The sequence below is a fragment of the Carettochelys insculpta genome, chromosome 32 (genome assembly GCF_033958435.1).
Source record: "Carettochelys insculpta isolate YL-2023 chromosome 32, ASM3395843v1, whole genome shotgun sequence".
NCBI lineage: Eukaryota > Metazoa > Chordata > Testudines > Carettochelyidae > Carettochelys > Carettochelys insculpta.
Genome location: NC_134168.1, coordinates 11,859,082 through 11,885,062, shown reverse-complemented (window position 1 = coordinate 11,885,062; position 25,981 = coordinate 11,859,082). Strand labels below are relative to the sequence as shown.

General features: G+C 51.4%; 2 protein-coding genes across 3 annotated transcripts in view; one reads left to right on the top strand and one right to left on the bottom strand.

The window, feature by feature from the left end:
* The window catches only part of LOC142004955 (olfactory receptor 5AP2-like), a 103,197-nt gene that overhangs the window by 23,878 nt on the left and 53,338 nt on the right, over nt 1-25,981 (bottom strand). The window lies entirely within an intron of this gene.
* On the top strand, nt 621-21,466 carry LOC142004700 (olfactory receptor 6B1-like). Of its 2 annotated transcripts, XR_012643016.1 has the most exons (3): nt 621-1,069; nt 17,112-18,859; nt 20,253-21,466. XR_012643016.1 is itself a non-coding variant. In XM_074982357.1 (2 exons), the coding sequence occupies exon 2, from the start codon at nt 17,121-17,123 to the stop codon at nt 18,078-18,080; it is 960 nt and encodes a 319-aa protein (XP_074838458.1). In that variant the 5' UTR covers nt 621-1,069; nt 17,112-17,120; the 3' UTR covers nt 18,081-21,466. The 2 variants fall into 2 exon arrangements, 1 of the variants encoding a protein (XP_074838458.1); XM_074982357.1 differs by having other exon boundaries at nt 17,112-21,466.

Sequence of the window (25,981 nt, the reverse complement as noted above, 5' to 3'; positions counted from 1 at the left end):
GCCATATTACTGCCCCTCTCAGTGGGATTCCCACAATACACCCGCTGCTGGTGCTGTGCAGTGGGGTCGCTCTGCCTGTGGGCCTGGGGACTCGCCTGGTTCCCATTCCAATGGCAGGACCTGCTGTCAGAGCAGTTCAATCCCCAGAGTGAAGGAAGCAGCCACAATCCTGCTCTGTACAACCAGAATGAAATTCAAATCAATGGTTTTGTTCCTTCTAAACACTTCCTGTCCCACACTGGGTTTGTTCTGGTTGCAAAGCAAGTTTTCCCTGGGGAAATTGAACGTTTTCTGCTCCAGCCAATTTCTCAGAATAAACACTTCCAAGGCTGGAACATTTTAACTTTCTCCACATGGAAGACAAAAGGAAAAATTGCTGTCAGCGAAGCAAATCACAATCCTCTACTCAATGAAGAAACAGAATAGAGAAGAGGATCAGAGGGGTAGCTGTGTTAGTCTGTATCTGTTGCAGCAATGAAGGGTCCTGTGGCACCTTATAGACTAACAGAAAAGTTTAGAGCATGAGCTTTCGTGAGTTAACTCACTTCTTCAGAAAAAGAATCTGAAGAAGTGAGTTAACTCACGAAAGCTCATGCTCCAAACTTTTCTGTTAGTCTATAAGGTGCCACAGGACCCTTCGTTGCAGAATAGAGAAGAGTTATTTACTTCTTCCCGTGGCACAAGAACTAGCCGGTGACCAAATGACATCAGCACGAAGCAGATTTACAACAACCCAAAGAAGTGTTTTTTCACGTGGCACAAAGTCAGCCTGCAGAAAGTTCCTAAAGTTACTAACGACGCCTCTTGTGGGCAAATCCCCAGAGCTCCAGAGCAACAACTTTCGTGATCGTTCCTAGTAAAGCTCCAGGGGATTTCAGCATCTCGTCACGCCCAGCACCAGGCTTAGTGAACACTTAACGGGGAGATTTAAGAGGCTTTCACCTCTTTGGAACTGGGTTGTCTTCCTCTGCTGGCCAGGACGGCAATGATCAGCCTGGATGCCCCAGGACACCCTCGATGTTTGGGAGGCAGCCGGCTCTGAGGTCACAGCCACGGCCAGTCGCAGCAGGTACGGACTTTTCCTTCACACAGTGTGCGGTGCGACGGTGGGGACTGGTTATTAGCATTAAGATGAGAGCTGCTCAGGGCTGCACTGCTCAGGAAAGAACAGCCTTAGCCGGGGAGATAGCATCTGGCACTCACAGAGCGAGTGCTCCTCCAAAGGGATCTCCAGATGTTACCTGGAGTTCCCAGAGCAGTCTCAGCAGATAGGGGAAGGACAAACCACAGCTGCTTTGCTCCCAGGATGGTCCGAGATCTTTGTGCCTCTGGCTGTCCCACACCAGGTCTGCAGGACTCAGCTAAGAGATGTCAGGGCAAGGTGGTGGTGTGAATGAAACCGAGAAAGAGCCAAGGGAGGTATCTGGGGCTGCAGATAAAACCAGAGTGAGATTGCCAGGGCGGCTGCTTGCTTGTAGAGAAGTTTACCCGTCTGTAGCTGTCTCGTAGCTTTACTGTGGAATTGCAAAGCCCCAGAATTTCAGTGGGAGCCGGACACCCAACGCCCTTTGTCTGCTGGGACCTGCCAGCCTCCAGTGTCCAAAAGCCACCTGTCCGACAAGGACAGAGGAGCATCCCGTACTATCCCTGTGAGTGTCTCTCTCCTGCTCATAGGCTGGCACCTGGATGGAGCTTTAGGGGTCTCCTCCAGCAGCTGACCCAACAGCTGTGGGTGCTCAGCTCAGCCCAGAGGTGCTCAGGCTTTTACATCCAGCTGTCTGGAGCTGATTCCTTGGGCGTGTCTTCAGCCTCCACTCCTGAGCAGCTGCAGTGAGTTTGGCAGCCTCTGAGGTTGACAGGAAAGTGGTGAGCAATGTCCTGTCCGCTTTCACTGCCTTTGTGCCAAGGAGATCCACCTCCTCGCCCTTGTACCTGAGTGCTCCACGGTCGTCAGGGGACTGGCCCTCAGAGCCTTCCTAGCAAGGCAGGGAGCTGCAGCATCGCCCTGTTTCACAAAGGGAAAGTGAGTCGCAGTCCGTGGTTCTTAAAGGGCCCTGGAGAGGTCAGGAGTGAGAGAATCAAAGGGAATTGGTCATCTACCTCATTATTCTCCTTGGAAGAGCGCACACCAGGAGGGGGCGTGAATTGTTTATGGGCACAAAAGGGCTCCAGATACACTACAGTTGCGTAGACAAAACTGGGGTTTTGTTGGGTGTCGTTGACAAACCCTGTGAAGCGTCTATGTACAAAATGTGTTAAAAAGCCTTGTAGATGCTCTGGGGGCGGGGGAGGGGGGCGGTTTGTTGACAGATCGGATTGAAAGATCGAGCTGCTTTTATGTGCAGACACAATCTGTGGGTAGAAGTTTTGTCAGGACACCTCTTCCAGCAGTAACTGCTGTCAACAGGTGATTCTAGTGTCGACGTAGCCAAGTTGTCTCTGGTGGGACAAAAACTGTATCTTGGTCTCTGCAGCCCAAGGTCAGTGGCTTTCCCACAAAACCATTCTCCTGAGTTTCTCACAGAAACTTCACCCTCTTGTCTGGAGTTGACATTTTTCTACAGAAACAATTGACTGTGCAAGTACATAATTCTGTCAACAAATTGTGGATGACAAGATCTGTCTTTAGTCATTTTTTTAAAAAAGTGATCTGAAATGTTAAGAGCAAAATATTTCTTTCATGGAATCCTGGGTCAAAATTTTCAATCTTTACATTTTCAAGTAGCCAAAAAATGAAATAAAATTAATCTTAAAAATTAAAATTATTTTCTCAACTTCTCATTCATTTTTCTCCCCTTTCTTTCCTCACCCCTCTTATTTTTCGAATGAGCAAACTTAAAACCAGGAGAAAATGCCTGGGAGTGTCTGGAGAGTATCCAAAAAAATAAAAATAAAAAACCCCTTGAATTCAGGTCTTTTTTCCAAAGACTGAATCAAAAGCAATACGTCGTTAATAATGGGAAGATTTTGCTAAAAGATTTTGCTCAAGAGTTTCAAAATTTTCACGGACATTAAGTGTCTACATCCTCTGGGTGTTTTAAATATTTTCTCCATCTTAAAAAGGTTTCCAGCGTGTTTCGGCTCCCCAATGTCCGTTTGCTGGTGTGAGGTGTCACTGCAGGGGAATCCGGGCACTGGTGTGATTATTCGTATCATTAACAAACGAGTGAGGGGAGAATGTGCCCTCGTTTGAGAAATTGTATTTGGGAACTTGGCTGCGGTGACACTTTCACCCCCAGACTCTGCACCGACCCCCACACCGCACCCTCCGTCTGGCACCCTCCACCCCCTGCCCTGAGCTGCCCCGACCCTCTTGGACCCTGCACATACTCCATCACACCCCAGCAAGGACCCCTCCAACCCAAACACCTGCCCTAACGCCCCCACAAACCCTCTGTCCTGAGCCCCCTCCCCTTACTCCATCCTCCTCCCCCTTTGCCCTGAGATCCCCCACAGCAAACCCTGCTGTGACATCTGCACCTCCAGCTCCTGCCCTCACCCCCGACCCTCCCACCCCCGAAACCCTCTGCCCTGACCCCTCCCTGCCCTCACAGGCTCTTCCCTGTCGATAATCATCCCCCTGGTGTACAACCACCCAGCACTTCCCACCCCCTGCCGCGTGTCCCCCCAACCCCCTGACTTCTGCACCCCCATCCCCTGCCCTTAACCACCACATGCAATAAGGCCTCCCCCACAGCCCCCTGCCCTCACTGCAGCACCCTCTGCCCCCTGCCCTGGTCGCCCAATCCTTCCATCTTCTGCTCCTCCTCCTCCACCACCCATCTCTACCGCTCCACTGTCCCAAGCCCCAAGAGTCCCTCGTCCCCAGCCTTCAGCAACCCGCCTCCACCCCCCTGACATATCTTACACAGCCCATGGGGAGCCCCCCAAGAGCTGGGGGTGCCCATACAAGTGTACGTAGAAGACATAGCTGTTACTATCACCCCTGGGCTGCGCCAGGCTCATCTACAACAATGGACTCAACCTACCGCACCGTTCCTTCTCACCACGCCTTTCAGAGCAGCGAGACAGCAGAGACGCAGAGCAGGAAATGCACTTTCCCACTGGAAGTGACACAACTTACACAGCGCCACATTCACTGAGGGAATTAGACCCCCGTCACGTCCAGCTCCATCCCATTCACACAGAACGGCCCAATAAAGAGCTGTTGGAAATGCAACAAACACAACATGGACTGGAAACACAGAGACAGAGACAAGCGGCTCTTCCATCAGATGAAAATGAAGAACTCTGGGAAACTCACCTTCATATGGACAGGAGAAGACAGTGAAAATCTTAACCTAGTGACAGGGAGGAGCCCAGAGAAACCTGACTTCAAGGAGACAGAACCAGACAGTCAACCCCTTGAGTGCACAAACCAAATGTCCCTGACTCTACTGATAGCCCTGAGCAAGGCCGGGTCAGTTGCTGTTATTTACAGAGAAATTTCCGCAGGTGTTAGTCAGAAGGGTCCCAACAGGAAGGAAAACAGGACAAATGTTTTAATTTGCAGTCACATTTCTGATCTGCCTCAGCCCCGGTCTCTTTATCCCCCTGCAGATGACGTCTTCTGAGGGTGACCTTGGAGGGAACCAGACCATCGTCGATGTGTTCATCCTGGTGGGGTTCTCGTACCTTAACGAGCTGCAAATCCTTCTCTTTGTGGTGCTTCTGGTCATCTACCTGCTCACCCTGATGGGGAACCTACTCATTATCCTGCTGATAAAGCTGAGCCCCTCCCTCCACACCCCCATGTATTTCTTCCTGGTGAACCTATCTGCATCGGAAATCTGCTTCACCAGCAGTGTGGTCCCTCAGCTGCTGGCTCACCTCCTGGTGGAGGAAAAGACCATCTCCATTGCAGCTTGTGCAGCGGGGACGTACGTCAATGCCCTCATGGGCCTCACAGAATGCTGGCTCCTCACAGCCATGGCCTACGACCGCTACGTGGCCATATGTCACCCCCTGCACTACACAACCATCATGAGCGGCCGGGCATGTGCTCTGCTCGCGGGGGCTTCATGGGCTGCTGGCATCTCGGTGGGAGTTCCTCTGAACATGTGGCTTTTCAGCCTGCCCTTCTGTGGCTCCAACTGCATCCTCCACTTCTTCTGTGATGCTCCACCATTGTTGAAAATGGCATGTGCCGACACATCAATGATTAAGGCTGTAGGCCGTATGGTGGCAGTTCTGTTCAACCTGGGCCCTTTCCTGTTGATACTCCTGTCCTACATCCGCATTATCTCCACCATCCTCAAGCTGCCATCGGCGGAGGGAAGGCGTAAAGCCTTCTCCACCTGCTTCTCCCACCTCACCGTGGTGACTGTGTTCTATGGAACGGCCCTCATCACCTACCTGGTACCCAACACTGGCTCCACTACAGAGAGTGACCTATTGATTTCCCTATTGAACATAATTGTCTCACCAGTGTTGAACCCCATAATTTACACTTTGAGGAACAAAGAGGTGAAAGGAGCCTTGAGAAAAACTTTACAGAAGAGCAGCTTTTCTCACCACTGGAGAAACTAGAGACTGAGAATTCGAGTGAATCAAAATTGGGTGGTGTGGGTCCTGGTGAAGGGAAATTTATAAATATTTTACTGAATTTCTCACAACGGCTCTCAATATTTTTTTCGTTTCCTCTCAGGAAAATGGAAGAGAAACTTTTGTTGACAAATTACCCCAAAATTTTAAATTTCTATTCTCTTTTTGCATCTGAGAGGTATCCGTCTTAGTCTGTACCTTCAAAACCAAGACGTCCTGTGGCACCTTATCGACTATCTTCTCTTTTTATATGTTTTTTACATTTGAAAGGCAGAATGATTTCCCCGCATTTATAATTCATTGGGGAAAAAAACCCAAAGGAACAGATTTAATCAAAGTATCTTCCTGATTTTTGACCTTCAGAATTGGAGATGTGAAAGGAAAACAAAGCTTCCAAGGAGAGGCGTTTCATTCCAGGTCCACCTCCGCCGGCCGTGTCCTTCCCAGGTCAGACTGTGCAAAGCTCTTTTCCTTACTACCCCTTTCTTCTGACAATGCCCTGTGGGATGCTGACAGGGAGAGGTGTGAGGGAGTCCTGAAACTGAGGTTGTGTGAGGCAGAAGGAGGCGAAGAGATGTTGGTTGTACCGTCAGGCCAGCCAGCAATACATGAGAAGCAAGAGAAAGGCCAAGCGCAGGGTAGGCCTGTTGCTCAGTGAGGAGCGAGGAACAACATCAGGAACACTGGAAATGACAAAGCTGGTTCAGGACCTCTTTGTTCTGGTCTTCACCAAGACGTCTGATGGAGAAATGCCGGACGTGGTGAGTCCTAGTGGGGAGGGGGTGAGATCAGAAGATAAAATGAAAAAGGAACACGTGAAAAATTACTTAGGGAAGTTAGATGTCTGTGAGTCACGAGGACCTGTTGAAATCCCTCTTAGAATAGTCGCGGAGCTGATAGAGGAAGTATCTGAGCCTTTAGCTGTCATCTTTGGAAAGTCAGGAGAGATTCCAGGAGACTGGAAAAGAGGAAATAAAGTGCCCATCTCTACAAAGGGAAATAAGAACAACCCAGGAAGTTACAGACCAGTCAGTTTAACTTCTGTGCCAGGAAAGATAATGGAGCAAGTAATTAAGGAATCGATCTGCAAATATCTTAAAGAAGAAAAGGAGCTGGGTAACAGCCAGCATGGATGTGTAAAGTACAAATCATGTCCAGCCAATCGGATAGCTTTCTGCCATGAGATAACAAGGCTTGTGGAGAAGGGGAGGATGTGGTGTACCTGTGTTTTAGTAAGGCATTTAGTAAGGCAAATAAAACTGAGATGTGGCTGCTGTAAGGTGGGTGCGTAACTGGCTATACAGCCGTTCTCAGAGAGTCGCTATTAATGGGGGGGCTCTGCAGGGGTCTGTTTGGCGACAAGCTCTGCTCAGTATCTTCGGCGATGTGGATCTGGGCGTGGAGAGTGCGCTGCTTACGTCTGTAGGTGATACCAAGCTGGGAGGGAGAACAGGGTCGTAACTCAGAATGATCTGGGCACACTGGAGAAATGGCCTGAGGTCAATGGGGTGAAGCTGAATAAGGCCAAGTGCAAAGTGCTCCCCTGAGGAAGGCCCAATCCGTGTCACACCCAGCCGGGGAAGTGGCTGTCGAGGGAGGAGTCCTGCAGAAAGGGATCTGGGCATCAGGGCTGGGACATGGCGCAGGATGGGGATGGGTGCTGGGGAGGCAGAGCTGAGAGAGGAACTCGGGTCAGGGGCAGAGAGGAGCTCGATTTAGGGGGCAGATGGCGCCGTGGGGCTGAGGGTGATGTGGGGCAGGAGGTGCCATGGGGCAGAAGGCACCGTGGGGCAGGGCTGGGGGAACTCGGCCGGCTCTGGAGCAGGTTCCCATCCCCACAGAGTCTCTGCACCCCAGGGCCGACATCGCAGCCAGGGCGTTCTGCCGCCGGGGCCCTGAGGTCGGTGGCGCCGGAGAAGTTCCCACCCGCCGTGGGGAGAAGGGCCACGCCAGCCCAGCCGGGCAGGGGCACCTCTGTGCCGGGACTGGAGCTGTGCCCTGGCTGTGGAAGCCATTTCTGTCACCGGTGTGGAGAGCGGCACCGACCCTGGGGCTGGGGGGCCAAGTGAGGGGTCTGATGAAAACTGGAGATGCCCTGAAGCTGTGTGTGACTTGTGTGTCGGTGCCGTGGTCATGTGAGAAGTTACACAGATTGGCTCTGTAGCTGTGTTAGAAATGTCTGAGTGTTGAGAGTCACACTAGGAGGTGTGACACACACGCGCGCGCACACACACACACACACACACACACAGAGGACCAGGCTGCTGGGCTAGACACCAGGCTCAGGCGTCGAATACACATCTCAGGGAAGTGGGACTTGTCGTCCACAGCAGCCCAAGGGGTCAGGTGGCCTGGGCTGAGCAATGGGGTTGAAATCGGATGCCCAGATGTCCATCCCAGCTGCCATGTGACTGGACTGGGCCGTGCAGGGGAAACCAGCCACCGAGGGCAGTTTCCCACAGCGGCTCACCGGGGTCGGGTGACTCTGAGCCGCCAGTGCCTGTGGGAAGGAGAAAGGACGTTTCCCTCCCCGTGGAAAGCTGTCAGATGCCCTGGCGGTGACCACCTCGCTCCCAGTTTGGGTTCCGGTTCCAGTATTCCAGCGCCCAGTTCTCCAGCCTGCGGGAACTAAGCCAGTGTCCCCAGGGCTCCCGCCCCGTGGGGGGTGTTCAGATACTTTCAGGACATCAGCACAGGACGTGGCTGGCTGCATCAGTGGCCGTGGGGGACGTCTGGAATGCGCCACCTGCACTCACTCTCTGCCCGGGTCTGTCTGTCGGTGTTAACACACCTGTACACGTGGATGCTGAAGGCCAGGCCCAGCGTGCTGGTTGGGTGAGAGCCAAGCCTGGATTGACCTGGGGCTGCGGCTGGACCCTTTGGGGCCGGAAGAAGCTGGGTGCAGCTGGTGACCCAGGTTTCAATGACCTCTCCCCCGAGCAGGGGCTGTCGGTCGGGTGGGTGGAGCAGCTGGAGAATCTGGGGGTTTGCCTGTGGGGCTTGTGGCTGCCGGAGGGGCTGGCAGAGGTACTTTTGTGGAACAAGCCGGCTGCTCCGCTGTCCCTCCACACCTCCCTCCTGTGTAACTAATTCACTTCCCGCGGGTCTTGGCCTCCACCAAGACCTGTCCGACCCGACACCCGCTGAGTGGGTCTGTCCAGCTGAGAGCCCAGGCAGCTGACAAGGGATCTGAGGGGCGTTTAGCAAAGGGCAAAAGGTTCAGAAACACGTGGCTGGAGGAGTGGGATTCCCCCATTCCCACTTTCCACTCGCTGCTGGCGCTGTGCAGTGGGGTCGCTCCGCCTGCGGGCCTGGGGACTCGCCTGGTTCCCGTTCCCATGGCAGGACCTGCTGTCAGGGCAGTTCAGTCCCTAGAGCGAAGGGAGCAGCCACAGTTCTGCTCTGTAAAACCAGATCAATGGTTTCGTTCCTTCTAAACACTTCCTGTCCCACACTGGGTTTGTTCTAACAGTACCAGAGAGAAAGCCGTGCTCGTCTATTTAATGGTAACTTTAATGGTAGGCTTTGGGTGTACAAACTTCTCAAATGCCTCTGCAAAATATCCTGATACTGCCTGAGTCCATCACTTCTGCCTGTCTTCCTGCTCTTTCCAAATGGGCGATAAGCTCATTCTCACAGGCTGTGTCTATGAGACAACCTCACCTGAAAACAGGCTGTATCAGCATGTGGCTCTGTCTCACTGGTGCCACATGCTAAAATAAAGCCCTATGTCAAGGCATCCCTGTACTCCTCCTGCAATAACGTGTTCAGGGATGTCGGAATAGCACGTCCGCTCCCTCCAAAAGCGTTTCAAGCCAATGAATGCGCTTATTAGACCTGGGCAGCTTTTTTGGTATATGTGTCAGGCCTGCCCCCCACTCTGACATTCTGATGGCAGAAATTGGGGTCCCACAAAACCTTACAAAATAACTTTCCTGCAATGCTCTTCTTAAAAAAAAAACAAAAAAAAACCACTCCCCAATGTCACAGATGTCCTGTCCCTGGGCTGTAGCTGCCACCACCTAAGTGGAAAGAAAAATCCCTTAACCCAGGAAGACGCACTTGGGATGGCTTCACGTGGGGGTTCCTCTCATTCTCAACCTTCCTTTCAGAGAGAGTTTACAAAGAAACAAGAAGGCTAATGGCATACTGGGCTCTTTATTAGGGACAATGCCAGCAGATCTACGGAAGAGATTATTCCCCTTTATTTGACACTGGTGACGCCACATCTAATATATTGTGTCTAATTCTGGGTCCCCTCCCATTACAAAAAGTATGTGGGCACACTCCAGACAGTCCGGCAGAGGGCAACCAAAATGATCAGGGGGCTGGAGCACATGATTTACGGGGCAATGCTGTGGGATTTGGATTTATTTAGTCTTCAGAAGAGACGACTGAGGGGACGATTGATAGCACCCTTCAAATACTTGAAGTTGGAGTATAAAGAGGATGGCAAGAGGGTGTTTTCAGCGGAGACAGATGACAGAACATGAAGCAATGGTCTCAAATTGTAATGTTGGAGGTGTAGGTTGGCTATTAGGAAAAAAAAAACGCTATTTCCCTTGAAGGCTGGTGAAGCACTGGAATGTGTTACCTAGAGAGGTGGTGGAATCTCCTTCCCTAGAGGTCTTTAAGTTCTGGCTGAAAAAGCCCTGGGTGGGATGATTTAGTCACAGAATCATAGACTCCTAGGGCTGTAGGGGACATCAGGAGGTCATCTAGTCCAGTCCTGTTCTGACCAACGCAGATTGAATTATCCCAGCCAGGACTTTGTCAAGCTGGGACTTAAAAACCTCTAGGGATGGAGATTTCACCACCTTTCTAGGCAATACATCACGGTGGTTCCCCACCCTCCTGGTGAAACAGTTTTCCTAATGTCTAACATGCACCTCCCACTCTTGTCCCTTGTTCTGCCATCTCACTACTGAGAACAGCCTCTCTCCATCTTCTTTCGAGCCCCCTTCAGGAAGCTGAAGGCTGCTGCCAAATCCCCCCTCACTCTTCTCTTCTGCAACTTAAATAAACCCAGATCCCTCAGCCTCTTCTCATACGTCACGTGTTCCAGTCCCCTCATCATTTCGGTTGCTCTCTGTGGGACCTGCTCCAATGTATCCACATCCTTTCTATACTGTGGGGCCAGAACTGGATGCAATACTCCAGACGTGGACTCACCCTACCCTCTTCCCTGAGCTTAGTCTCACCTGCAAATATGCTGAGGGTGCAATCCGTTCCCTCTTACAGACCATTAGTAAGGATGGTGAAAACTATCAGCCCCAGAACTGACCCGTGGCACAATCCACTAGAAACCGACCACCAAACAGACATTGAGCCATTTATCGCTACCTTTTGGGCCTGACCACCCAGCCAGCTTTCTCTCTACCTTACAGTCCCTGTATCCAATCCATACGTCCTTAACTTATGCACAAGAATTTTGTTCGTCAGGGTTGGTCCTGCTTGGAGCAGGGGCCTGGTCTTCATGAATTCCTGATTTCTCATCCAGCTCTAGTAGTCTATGACTCTATTGTTCTTCTGAATATTCTACAACAACTGAAAAAGCAGGTCTTTGCCCACAAAAACTTATGCTCCAAAATATCTGTTCATGTACAAGGTGCCACACGACTTCTTATTGTTCTCGAAGCTACAGACCAACACGGCTCCCTCTCTGATATTTTTCTCCTGTTCTTTTAAACCCAACTCACGGCCCTTTCAGAGTGGAAGAGTTGGTCCATGGCAGTCAAAGTCATAGCCTGGGCTTTCTGTCTCTTTACATGAGAAAATGTCCCTTCTGTGCTTCTGAATGGTCTACACCAGGGCTGAACAGAGCAGAGCACAGCTTTTGAGAAATGTTAGGCCGAGGCAAGAGGCAGGGATCACTCGTGCAATGGATAAGTGAGTGACAGGGACCAGGGTGAACGTGGGCAGTAGGTAACATAGGCCAGGGAAGGCACTGCCTGCCCAAAAAGACCATGGGAAGCCCACCCACTGAGTGACCAGAGGCAAGGCTGGGACAACACAGAAAACTCAGCACACACATACTCAGGACGCTGCCTGTGGTGTGTTAATATTTTATTTTATTTTATTTTTTGCAGAGCATTCAGGACACCAGTGTTGAAGGACAGGCAGGGGCACAACCCCTTTTGGGGCTGGGTTCTCTCTCAAATGTGACAGCAGTGCGCACTGTAACAGAGAGACGGCCGTGCTAGTCTATATACGATCAACACAAAAAAGCCGTCCAGGAGCACTTTAAGGACGAACAAAATAATGTCTGAGGTGATGAGCTTCGTGGGACAGACCCACTTCTTCAGATCTGAAGCTCATCACCTCAGACATGATTTTGTTAGTCCTTAAAGTGCTACTGAACTGCTCTTTCTTTGTCAGTGCGTATTGATTTGTCTCCTGGCTCTGGCTGAGGAGTGGGGAGGTGTCTCCAAGCAGCTTTTTCACCTCCATGTCTGACCGACGTGCCTCCAGCTTCCATCCAGGGTACACCCCACGATCCATTGTACACAGCCAAGCACTAAGGTACAGCCGCATTTGCTCCAATCCTTCAGACTCCCACAAGCCCTTTCCCAAGCTTTCCAAAAACTACAACCCCCAGCTAAGGAAGTGCAGAAACAGATCGACAGAGCCAGACGGGTATCCAGAAGCCACAAGATACATGACAGGCCCAACAAGGAACATAACAGAGTATCACTGGCCATCATACACGGCCCCCAGCTGAAACCTCTCCAGTGCATCACCGGTGATCTACCACCCATCCTGGACAATGATCCTTCTCTCTCACAGAGCTTGGGAGGCAGGCCAGTCCTCGCCTACCGACAGCCTGCCAACCTGGAACAAATCCTCACCGGCTACTATAGACCACACCACAGGAACTCTAAATCTGGAACAAACCTCGCTGCAACAAACCTCGCTGCCACCTCTGCCTCCACATCTCCAACCCCGACACCATCACAGGACCCAACACATCAACCACACCGTCAGGTGCTCATTCACCTGCACATCTACTCATGGAATATAGGCCCTTATGTCCCAGCAATGCCCCTCTGCCATGTCCATTGGCCAACCTGGCCAGTCTGTGCACAAAAAAATAAATGGACACAGATCAGACATCAGGACGAGTAACGCACACAAGCCTGCCCAGAGCACACTTCAGTCTCCCTGAACACTCAGTCACAGATTTAAAAGTCGCAGTCCTACAACAAAAAAACTTCAAAACAGACTCCAAAGAGCAACTGCCGAGCTCCAATTCATCTGCAAATTTGACACCGTGAACAAAGAATTGAAGAGAGATGGGGAGTGGCTGGTCAACCACAGAAACAGCTTCTCCTCTCTTGATGTTCACACCTCCACCTTAGCTTCTGGACGGGGTCCCTATGACTGAATGCACCTTGTCAGCTCTGGACACCCCCTTTTCCGGGAACCTGTATAATTAAACCTCTGGAATCTCCACGACACACATCTGACAAAGTGGGTCTTTGCCCCCTGTCTAAATGCTGGCAAAGAGTGAAGAGTCATTTGGTAGCTTTGACACATGTGCCTGGGCCAGGCAGAGGGATCCTGTCCCCCTCCCACACCCACAGGCCAGGCTGCAGCTGGAGCCCCAGAGCTCCCCACAGCAGGGGCTCAGGCCATTGTACCATGGCCCCATCACTGGTAGTGGACCAGCCTCAGTGTGCCCACCTGTCCCCAGAGCCCAGTCCCACCGTCCCTGAGTGCATCGCTCCTGGGGCAAAGCCCCCCTCAGTATCTAGGGCTGTGGTGGGGAGCTGGCCCGGCACCAGCCTCTACCCCTAACAGCCGGTTCTGGGATTGGGACTGGGACCAGATGGGGACTTGATCCGGCCCCTGAGGTCTTCAGGACACAGTGATGTTTGGCCCAGTGTTACAGATCAGCCCTGGACCCCACAGACCCACACTCAGACGCTGGGGCAGCTGCCACAGCTTTAGGGAACACGATGGGCCTTAGAGAAGCTCCTACCCCCCGGGTGAGCCTTCCCGGCAACTCCCCACAGAGCCTGTAAATAACAGCAGCTGTGAGTCTACGGGGGCAAGTGATGAAATCCCAGAACTCTGGGCGCCATGTTAGGAAATCGGTGTTTTTCCACCCGCTGGTCTGAGACCCAAGACTGGAAACAAAGCGTTCCTGCCCTGCGCTGAAGCTATAAATGGGAGGGACTCAGCTCCTCACTTCCTCTTTGCACTCCACACAAGAGCACTCCTGGAAAGAGCTGAGAAAAAAGGCTACACGGGGGGGAAGGGCTGGACCCGACTAAAGTGATCTCAGGCTGTCTATGGGCACCTGAAAAACCCAAACCTCAAATCAGCTGCAGCTCGTGCCTGGCCATTCTGCCAGTTTCCCGGTATCAGGAGTCAGGGTGAGAACCTGCTAATCCATAACCCGTCTAACTGGGGCCTTATGCTCACTGTGCCTCTTGGTGGGTTTGCCCGTTAACCTGCTTCGATCTGTTTGCTAGCCCAGAAAATCAACAGTTAGTAGCAAGTGAATGTGGGTGTAGTTTAACCTAAGCTGTGTGTCTCTACATGGAATATCGAGGGCAGAATCCCAGCCTGGTCACACTCCTGTGGCTAATCCTCTGCACGCAGAGGGAGAGGCAAAGCCGGTTACAAGCTCCTCTGGGTCGGTGCTTTGAGCAGGGCCGGGCAGGGCAGTCGCAGTTCCTAGGCAGGGAGCTGGAGCTTTTCCTTCCTTGGTTACCACCAGTGCTGCTCAGAGACTCTGTGTGTAACTGCAGCTGGGCGTGTCCCTGCCTGAGCCAACACAAAAGAGGACTGGAATGTTGGTCCTGTGGCAGCTCAGGGGTCTTCTTAGCCTCCGTTTGGCACCAGAGAATTCAGACTGAACCGGGAGATTTATCTCCCAATTGGTTTCTCCTTGTGAGTATTTCAATTTTCCTCTTTTTGTAAAATAGACCTGCCAGTGGTCCTTGTTTTCTGTTATTCTAGGAGCTCTGCTCAGCTCACACATCCCATCGACAGCAAGGTGTCTTGTGGCACCTGATAGACTAACAGATGTTTTGGAGCATGAGCTTTCCTGGGCAAAGACCTGTTCTGTGGCTCATCCTTATCCTCCAAAATATCTGTTAGTCTATAAGGTGCCCCAAGAATTCTTGTTGTTCTCAAACCTACAGACTAACACGACTCCCTCTGAAATACTTATCCCACGAACAGAGATTTCATTTGAGATCAAAAGGACTCTCTGAATTAATTTCCATTCAGATGAGACTTTCCCTTTCTTCTATTGCTTTTTCTTAGGGATCAGGAATTCTTTGGACTCTGTTATGTTCAGTGTGGAAGCAGTTCTTTTCCATGCAAGGGAATGACAAAAAAATAGCCCAAGATGAGCAATAAAGCCCAGCCAGGCAGTAGGAACGCAGTGCTCCATTTCCTGTGGGCAGTGAGGACTACCAATGGGAGGAATAACTGGAAAATATATGACACAGATTTTTATCTTCGCTCAGAATATCTGAAGGAAGGGTGAGGACGAGGGTGCAGCTGGCACTAGATGATCGATGGGAAAGGTAACACAGCACAGTGACAATGAAGTAATCAGATTTAGAAAAGATGAAGACCTGCTCCAGCATGTGCCAAGTCTGAAAGAACATCACTGCTTGTCCAGCCCCAGGGGAAAGAGAAAAAGTTCAGTAGTTCATGGCAAAACATGCAGAATAAGGAGGAACACACGGATATCCAGTTTAGAACATGGAGGATCAGATCCAAGGTCCATATACTGCAGTGTCCTTTCTTCTGACAGTGGACAGTGCTCGGTGCCCCAGAAGGAATGAATAGAACAGGTGATCATCAAGGGTTCAGCTACACTACGAACTAACTTCAAAGCTAACTTTGAAGTTGTGCACTTCTCTGAATTGTCCACAGAGAGTCTACACACATTTTCCACGACTTCACAGTTAACTTCGATGTAGGGAGCCCAACTTTGAAGTCTGAAGTAGGGTGTGTGTAGATGCTCTACTTCAAAGTAGCTTACAAAGTTACAAAGTAAGCAAATTTGATGTTATTTTTGTCGAGTAGACACAACCCAAGTGATCCATTTCCTCTCACCCATTCCCAGCTCTGGGAAAGACTGATTTCCATCCGAGCTATTCTCCATGAATCAATCCAGTTTATTTGTTATCGGTGTGTGCACTCCATTATTCACCACATGTGTTTCTTTGCTTGTAGAATTGTTCCAACAAATACAATGGTCTTTCTTCTGTGTGTGTGTGTGTGTGTGTGTGTGTGTGTGTGTGTTTTCTAGATTTCTATTTGCACTTCTCTCAGTGATCCTTTTCCGCTCGTGGGGAAGCCAGAGCTGGATCACGTGCATTATAAGTCAGTGGTTATAGCAGCAGGCGATAAGGACTTATCAACAAGTGATACAGGGAAAAACAAGCAGGTGATTGCAGATTTACGGACTCTGATACCTTTGTATTAACATCACGGCTCAGCTACTTCTCTTTAAACATGTATCCATTTTCTTGTTCATAGCATTTGGAGACATAACAGCCTCTCTCTCACACAAACGCACACGCTCACTCTCTGTCTCTCTATGTTATCTCCTTTTGTTGCTCCCTCCTGTTTTCTCTGGGTCTATTTTCATTTTATTTCTCTCTTGAGGAATTTTCGATTTTACGGGGCTCTTAGAAGACACAGGGGTAAATTACAGTTAAATAACAACACTGAGCACTGAGACCCAGGACTGGTGGCTGGAAGGAAATGGATGGGACCACAGGAAACCTGGCTACAACCACGACAAGGGGTCATCCAGCTTCATAAAATCACACCGGGTTATGGATTTTGCCGACTGAAAGAGTTTGGGATTCTAGAGGTTTGACCTGCACTTCACCTGGGCCATGAAATTCCCAGCTGCAGTCGACCCAAAGGCAAAATGAGCACCTGGGCTAAAAACAGCAGTGTGGCCTTCGCAGCCCAGGCGACATGCCCAAGCCCAAGCCGATCTGAGAGCTCAGATAGGGACACAGTGCCTGTCCCACACTGCTGCTTGTGCTGCCCTGTTCTCACCACTGCTATTTTCAACCCCTCGTTTGCTGATCTGCCCAAGCTGGGAACTTAACCTCCTGGCTGCAGGGCTAGTGGGTAACTCAAAATAGCTTCCACTGCCCAGTGGGGGATTTTTCATATGTCTTCTCCATTTGGAGAGATGACAGGACCACAATGAAGCTATTTCCAATGCCCGTGTTTGAACTCGGAATAGCTCTCGTTTGCAAGCCAACGATTTCTGAGTTTTGTCTTCTCCAAGTCTCACTGCAGCACAGATACCAGAAAGATGTGTCGGAATCCCAGCCCCACCGTGGGATTTCAAGTGCAGCAGGGGTTGAGGGAGAGAGAAGGGAGACGGGTGTAATTCACTGGGTTCCTGTGCTCTTGTTCTGACCATATTGGAAGCTCAGCCTGTGTCTTCCTTTGACTCTTGACAACTTCATTGTTGCAGTGGAGAGAAGTTGTGAGGTGAGGTTTCTGCCAGTACAGCTGACAGCACAGCCTGACCGTGCGCGCTCCATCAGTACTTCATGGTTTTCTTTTTGCAGATACGCACCATGGAGAAAGCAGAAGGAAGAAATCAAACAGTCATCGTGGAATTCATCCTCTTGGGATTTGGGAATGGCCCTGAGCTGCAGCCCCTTCTCTTTCTGCTGTTTCTGGTGACCTACATTGCAACTGTGGCTGGGAATGGCCTCATCATTGCACTGGTCGTGTGTGATCAGCAGCTTCACACCCCCATGTACTACTTACTAGGGAACTTGTCCTTCCTGGAGATCATTTACACCTCCACCTTCTTGCCCAGGCTGCTGGCCAGTCTCCTGACTAGGGACGCACCCATTCCTGTTAAGGCTTGTATTGTGCAATTGTGTTCCTTTGGTTGCTTGTCCACTGTAGAACCTGTGCTACTGGCGGTCATGTCTTACGACCGGTATTTAGCGATATGCCATCCCCTGCGTTACCCTGCTCTGATGAACGGCCGGGTGTGTGGCCAGCTAGTGGCAGGGTCCTGGATCATCAGCTTTGGGTTCACCATTATAGCAAACACTTTCTTGTGGGAAATGCCATTCTGTGGTTCCAAAGAAATTGACCATTTCTTTTGTGATTATGCACCCATCATAAAGCTGTCCTGTGAGGACACCCGCACTGTGGAACTGCTGACAACTGTTGTTGCTGCCATTGGGTCACTTGCACACTTGCTGCTGACTCTGACGTTCTACAGTTGTACCATCGCTGCCATCCTGAGAATCCCGTCCACCACCAGGAGGCAAAAGGCCTTTTCCACCTGTTCCTGTCACCTCTTTGTGCTGACCGTTTTCTATGTGTGCGTGATCAGTGTCTATGTGGTTCCAACAGCCAACGTGCCCAAGGCCCTACACAAAACATTCTCTGTCTTCTACATCGTCCTGACTCCCCTGATCAACCCTATCATCTACTGCCTCAGGAACAAGGAGGTCCAACAGTCCCTGCGGAAAGGGATTCGTAAAGTGGTTACTTTCAGAAACCAATTGTCATGAGTGAACGTCTGTAATGGGGTAAAACCAGGGAGGGGGGTTCTCTGTTGGGGTTCTCTGTTGCTGTTTCAATATTTTGGAATTTTCTTTTTCCAGATTTTTTTCAGTTTCTGCCTCTGGGGGAAAAGGACCATTTGCATCCTTAATAACAGCTTTACCCCCTTTTCTTTCTTTCTCTCTTTCTTGGGATTCTTCTGTCCCAGGCACAGGATTCTGCACTTCTCCTTGTTGAACCTCATCAGATTTCTATTGGCCCAATCCTTCCATTTATCCAGCTCACTCTGGATCCTTTGTCTGCTCTCAAACTTATTTACCTCTCTCCTTGCTTGGTGTCATCCACAGACTTTCTGAGGGTGCAATCCCATCCCTCATCCAAGTCATTAATAAAGGTGTTGAACAACAGTGGCCCCAGAACCGAACCTTGGGACACTCTGCTTGAAACCAACCACCATCCAGATATTATGCCATTGAGCACTATCTGTTGGGCCTGACCATCAGGCCAGCTTTCTATCTCTCTTATAGTCCATGGATCCAATTCATACCTGATCAACTTATGAGCAAGAATGTTGTGGGAGATTGTAACAGAAGCTTTGCTGAACTCAAGGTACATCACATCCACTGACTTCCTCATGTCCACAGAGCCATAGAAGATCGTCAGATTGGTCAGACAGAACTTGTCACTGGTGAATCCATGTTGACTACTTTCAATCACTTGTCCCTCATTCACGTGCTCCAAAATGGATTCCTTGAGGATCCCCTCTGCTATTTTCCCAGGTACTGAGGTAAGGCTGACCTGTCTAAAGGTCCCTGGATTTTCCTTCTTTCCATTTTTGCTTGAGACCTTACACTGAAAGCCTTGGTGAATAACTGAAATGGTCTCAGAAAACGCTAAAGGATCTATCCATGCTCTAGATAAGTGGCTTTTGGCAGAAATGGAAGGAGCCACTTATATTTAGCTTATAGAAGTAAACTGTAGGCAATAACTTATGAGCAGTCTAGACATTAAGACAATTGAAATACACAGATTAATTAATCATGGAAACAATTTCCAGTGGTTCATGGTGGATTCTCCATCATTGGCAAGTTTCAAAACAAGATTGGATTTGCTTCAAATTCTGCTCTAACTCAAAAGGAATTGTTTTGGGGGACATTCACTGGCCAATGCTCTACAGGTGATCCAGCGAGATGATTGAACTGGGCCTTTTTGGCATTGGGATCTGTGAATTTTCTCTAACGAAAGATGTGTTAGTTCTCTGAACAGTATCCTCATTTTCAGTTCCACTTGCTGGGTTACATTCAGGAATCAATTGAGACTCTGCAGGTGGGATTACTTTATAATCCCTTAATGTCCTTAGAATGTTTGAATCTTGGACAAGTTCACTCGGGACAATACAAACCATTGTCCTTGTCATTTCCTTTGGTTTATCTGAAAATCTCAGGGGTAAAGAATTATGGAAAACTTCTCAAAGAAGATGGTAGATGTGATATAGATATTAATGAATGTGCTGGAATGTTTAATTAGTGCTACTTTTTGGTGTTTTTAATTCGCTGATGAGTCATTCTGCACCTAAATTTCCATAAATGCTCAAAATACATTCATACCTTCCCAGGCTAAAATTACTGAGTGTTAAATGAAGGAATGGTGAGGAACAGGTCAGACTCCATTGGGAGTCACTAGTTCTCCACCTATTGACCTCACACATGTCCTGGGCCTTGAACCATAGACAGGGCATTTCTTATCATGTACATTGGGAAATATGCCAAATCTACCAAATTGCCATGACACGTTTTATCAATATGTGGACAGCCGCAAAGGGACCCGGATTCATACGTGTAAAAGTCCAGCTTAATATTCCCAGCCCCTTTAGCTAACCTGTTTGCAACAACTGGGGAACAGGGGATTTAAACTCACACAAGAATAGTTCAGTGGACTCCAAAGTTTCTTATTCCCCAGGGGAAGGATGGTTTGCAATTAGGCCCTCTGGGTATTAATTAACAGCAACATTAATTGTGTCATGGCCCCTGAAATACTGCTAGAAAATTGCAAGAAATTTTCAGAGCCATGGGCCAAGCTGTTCCCTGGTGTAACCTCCTCTTGTCAGTGTGGTGACACCAGGGCTTTGCCTGAGCCAGCGTGTGCAAAAAAATATGACGTCTGACTTTTGCTGTTTTCAGTTGCATGTTGATGTCCTCTGGCGCCTCTGGTCGTCCCAGGCACAGTGATGCAGATTCAATTCTGCGCTGAAGAAGGATTTCCATGAAGCAAACCACTCACTGCACGCTAATGTTCTGTGGCAACAGCCTGATAAACAAGAGGAGAACAGGGCTGGCCAATGCCACTGAAGTTTATCCCTTTCGTTCGTTAAACCAGCCGAGCTTATTTGCCCTTTGCCTTCTATAAAAACCAAACACACAGGGGTATTTAAAGAGTGGGGTCCCAGTAAAAGGGAGGGCCAGAGCTGACAAGGTCTATTCAGTCAGAGTGGAAATGGCCCATTGTCAGTCGTGTGTATCAAAAGAGGAAAAACCAGGTCAGATCAGATAGGGGTAAGTGGCCCATTGTCAGAGTCTAAATGGGAGATATTAACACCCAGGGCAGAGACGCTGCTTTTGAAAGGGGCCGGCCACTCCCAGTCTCTGTTTCATCCTTGGTTGATGGAGTCAAATTTACGAATAAATTACAGCTCAGAAATTTCTCTCTCCATTTGATTTGTGAAATGACTTTGTTTTCGGACTGCTACTTTTAAATCTGCCACTGAGTGTCCAGGGAGATGGAAGTGTCTCCCACCGGCTTCTGTCCATTACCCTTCCTGATGTCTGAGCTGTGTCCATCTATTCTTTTACGGAGAGATTGTCCAGTCTGGCCAGTGTAAATGGCAGTGGGGCATTGCTGGCACACGATGGCAGATATTCCATTCGTCGCTGTGCAGGTGAGGGAGTCCCTGGTGGTGTGGTTGATGTTAGGTGCTGTGATGATGTCACTGGGGTAGAGCTGTGAGCAGAGCTGGCAGCGAGGTTTGTTGCAGGGATCGGTTCCAGGGTTAGAGTTACTGTGTTGTGATCTGTCGTTGCTGGGGACGTGCTGTCGGCCCAGTGCCTGGTGACTCCCTTGATGAATCACAAGGAGTGGGCATGGGGCTCAGAAAAGCAAACGAGATTGGCTTCCTCGCCAGTGCATCACAGCTGGGGCCAAGACTGCAGCACCCCCGCCGGCCGGGTGGACCTGAGGTTGGAAGCAGCCCCAGTACAGCCCCAGCCGCACAGCTGCTCGGTGCCCTCTCCCCACAGCTGGGGCTGGTCCCTCCCCTCTGGTAGTTCAGGCTACAGGGGGGCCAGAGCCAGCGCCAGTGAGGTGAGGTGGGGGCGGACCCATCTCTGGGGAGGCAGCCGAGCCAAGGCCACCCCAGGTACTCACCACAGCCCCAGCTCTGGGGAGAGAGGTTGAGCTCAGCTGCACAGTGCTCCGGGGGTAGCAAGCCCCATCTTGAGGAGGGGGAGGGACTGCAATGGAGGGTGGGGGGGACCTGTCCCAGCCACCGCAGCACCCCTGAGAGCTGAGACTGGCCAGAATGGCACATTCTCCTCACCAAGGAGTTCAGTGGAATTCAATGGTGGGGATCAGCCCTGCCCTCATGGCCCCCTGACTCCCCTGGCGCTGGAGGCAGGACCCCAGATCAGCTCTGGGCTGGGCGCATGGCCCCCTGACACAGCCTTTGGCCAAGGTCAACCCACACGTCATCACCTCACTTGCCACCAGAGCAGGGACTGCAGCTGGCCAACACGCCCCCCAACCACCCCCACTTTCTTGGATCACTCTGTGGCCGTGTCCAGCACCACGGATCAGCCCCAGCCCTCACGACCTCCCTCACCTCCTAGCCCAGAGCTGGGGCAGAGGCCACCCCCACAACCCAGTGCTGCAGCTGGTTCCCCCACTCCCCCAGAGCTGGGGAGCTCCCCCAGCTAACATTCGGATGGGGCCCAGTTCTGCGGCCTGGCCCTGGACCCCATGTTGCCCCCTGTTCTGCACCAGAGCTGGGGCCTGGGCCAGGAAAGCCACCTCAGATCACCTCAGCCCCGGGCAGAGAACCATGGCCCAGTCCTAACCCCCAGGTGCCACCAACCCCAGTCCTGTGGCTGAGGCCTGACATCCCCAAAGGGGGGCTGAGGTTGTCCACCCACACTCCAGTTCAACCTGGGCCTGGGACCAGCATCACGGGCTGCTCCACCCCCACTCCGCCAAGGATCCAGACTCCCCACGACCTGTGTAAAGGCCCCTCCACTCCAAGAGCTAAAGTGGGCTGAAGAAGGCAGCCCCACCCGGAATTTCTCCCCAGGAACTGCAGCAGGGGTTCCCCCCACCCTGGGGAGATGCCAGGGCCAAGCAGCACCGCCCTGACTGCCCACGGACCAGCCTGCACCCCTTCCCCATTCTCAGCAATGCCCAGCCCCTCCTCCCTCTCCCTGGTGGGGACCTGTGGACAGGGACTGCCCCCCCTCCACCTTCTCCCCCCCGCCAGCCAGGGACACCGAGGTCCCCCCCTCTGAGGTGGTGTGTGCACTTGGCACTCCCAGTCCAGAGAGCAGAGCCAGCTGGAAGGCTGACACGGGAACATGGCATTGTCTGCTGTGTGTAAAACAGAACTGAGCCTGGTTCTTTTCACCCCTGTTGTTCACGTAGATCTGCTCAGCTCACACATCAGACTGACAGGCTGGGGCTGCGCTACAGTGGCCTTCTGCTGACAGACCCAGGGAGCGTCCGCGCTACAGCTGCATTCTGTGGCTTTCCTGGCCCAGGCCCCAGCTCCGGTGCAGAAGAGGGGGCAACATGGGGTCCAGGGCCAGGCCGCAGCACTGGGCCCCATCCCAAAGTTAGCTGCGGGAGCACCCCAGCTCTGGGGGGTGGAGAACCAGCTGCAGCACGGGGTTGTGGGGGGAGGCTGGGAGTGGCCGGACCCTGCCAAAAGCAGCTTCACTGCCCTGGGTGTTAATATATCTCCCCATTAGACTCTGACAATGGGCCACTTGCCCCTGTCTGATCTGACCTATTAGTCTGTATCTTCGAGAACAGCACAAAGTCCTGTGGCACCTTTTGACTAACAGAGATTTTGGAGCAAAAGCTTTCATGGGCAAAGACCCGCTTCATGCATCTGATGCTGTAAACCAGGTTAGTCTATGAGTTGCCACAGGACTTCTTGTGCTTCTCGAATGTCAAACAAGGGTCCCCAGAGCAGCCTCGAGAGTGGGCGGATGCAGAGGCACTGACGTCCCTTGTGTGGCAGGACAAGCTGTACAAATGATGTTCCAGGGGACAGACCAGCCCCACACAGGTGTCTCCTGGGCAGGGACCAGCCACCTGGGGCAAGTCTGTGCACGCTGTTGTGTTATCCCCTCTCATTGTGCCACGCCTGGAGTGCCACAACCTAGCAGCAGCTCTTTCTGGAACCTGGTCTGGTCTTGCCCTAGCAGCTGGGTGGTGGAGCAAATTGCTTAGTGGGGGACAGTTGACATCATGGACCCATTGAAGGTGTCCAGACCAGAGCTCTACAAGGCTGTCTGAGCCTTGACAGACGTTTGGGATCTCTAAGAGAAACAAGGACAAGGAGGAAAGGAGAGGGAGAGAGATTTTTTTCACAACATCCTCCAGCAAAGAGTCCCACAGGTTGCCTTTGTGCCGTGTGAAGAAACACTTCCCTTGGATTGTTGTAAATCTGCTCCTTACGAATGTCATTTGGCCATCGGCTAGTTCTTGTGCCATTTCAAGAAGTAAATAACTCTTCTGGATTATGTTTCTCCATTGAGTAGAGGATTGTGATTTGCTGATGGAAGGAATGTGAGATCCCACAACTCCCACACTGAGTGTCGGCATAAATTGTGATTTTACAGCAATGTGTTTACAACAGACAAAATCTCATGGCTGACTTGCTACCTGTCAGGCTTTGCCTGAAAGGTCTCACACATGCACCCTTTGCATTCTCATGCAGATGATCTCTGGGAGACACATTCCTCCCAGCCTTCAGCAGCGTTGCCCTCCTGCTGCCACATTCCTTTTATACATATATATATACACACACACAGCGCGGGGGGGAGCTCTGCCCTGGGGCGGCGCATGCAGTACACACACACACACATGAAGTCGCACACACACACACACTTATACACACACACACAGACCCCCCCCCGTGTTCCCAGCACGGCCATGGGGTTGGGGCCAGCAGGGGGCGGGGCTGAGTGGAGCCACACCCATGGCCCCTCTCCTGCCCCACGTGTCCGGCCCCAGCCTGGAGCCTGATGTGGTGCTTCCCCCCGGCTGCGCCGGCGGCTCGAGGAGTTACGGGGGAGGGGGGTGAAACCACATGGGAGCGGGGGAGGCAGTTTGGGGTGTGAGTTCCTGTGGGGGGGTGCGGTTTGGGTGTGAGCGCTGCCCCCGCCCCTAGGAAATCAGCCCTGCGCACACACACGTGAGCAGCTTTTGGAGCAAAACCCCCGTGGGGCTCGTCTCAGCTGGGAAACGGGTTCTGCCCACTGAGTTCGTTGCTGTCAGTCTCTCAGGTGCCACCGGACCACTCGCTGCCCCGTCTGAGTCCTTCCGCCCAGCTCGCGGGATGGAGCTGCAGGAGTCAGGAGAATCTGAGCCCAGATCCCCGCCCGGCCCCGAGAGCGGCAGCAGCTCCGCACACATCTCAGGTGACAGCTCAGAGCTGCCCAGGGGATTTGAGCACCCGCTTCCATTTCCTGTTAATAACAGGTGCCCAAACCACCAAGGTCACTTGGACAATCTCTGCCTCAGTCACTCTCCCCAGACTCAGGCGCAGAGTGGAGCTTAAGGCCACCAGTTCCGTCCCCTTCCTGTATATGGTGGCAAGGGGGACATGGGCCTTCATTGCTCTACCCCGTCCAAGGCCAGGGCCCTAGCAGGGGTGGCCCTGGCTTCCTCTGGCTCAGTGGGAAGCTGGCCCTGTGGTCTGGGCAGTGGCTCTGGGAGTGAGAACTCCTGGGTTCTGTTTTCATCTGTGGCACAGGAGTTGGGTGTAATGGTTAGAGCAGGCGGGAGTCAGAGCTCCGGGGATCTCATCATGGCTCTGAGAATAGAGTCGGAGCATCAAGAACCTGCAGCCATGAGCCCTGGGGATTGTCCCAGGCCCAACTCTGGGGTGTCTTCCTGGGACAAATCAGTCCTCCTTGTAGGCAAAACAGGTCAAATAATTTACCAGGAGAGCGAATCTCAGAATGATTTTAATTTAGAAAATACAGGTGAAGATGAGGATGACGATGATACAACTTCCTACAAACCGATTCTCTGAGTGACTTGTGTTTGTTGCAGCCTGAGGCAGTGTTGTTTTCCTCTGGGGAATACGGCAAGAAATTTGGCCTGAGGGACTTGGTCCCAGAAGCCAGTGAATGTAATAAACACACCTGTTTCCTTCAGCACGTCCAGCACCAGCAGCAGCTGGGAGATGGAACTGCCCATCCTGAACAAGGTAGGGAAAAGGAGCCTTCAGCCCCCAGCGGTCCTCCCACTGCAACCCTCAGTGTTGTGCCCCACTCTGCAACGGGAGCCAAATCACCTCACTGGTTCCTTCATGTGAATTTTCTACATATGTGTGTGGAGAACCTGAGTGTCTGTCTGTCTGTCTGTCTGTCTGTCTGTCTGTCATTCAGAATTGAGCATTTGCATTCAGAATTTACCTAATGTAGCTATCTTGGGTGAGGCCAAGCGCTGGATTTCAGGGCGTGGGGGTCATAGGCACTAGGTGAAGTTCTGGTCCCCTCATTCCATAGTGCCCAGCAGAGTGACAGATGAGCCCCACACCTCCCCCTCCCCCCCATGCCTGACTCTTTTTGTGGTGGTGATGTTGGTGTTTTTTCTTCTCACAGCTCTCGTCTTTTCTTCACTCTGCTCCCCA

Bases quoted from the DNA above. Each gene is read 5' to 3' on its own strand.
- LOC142004700 (XM_074982357.1), top strand. From the start codon at position 17,121: ATGGAGAAAGCAGAAGGAAGAAATCAAACAGTCATCGTGGAATTCATC.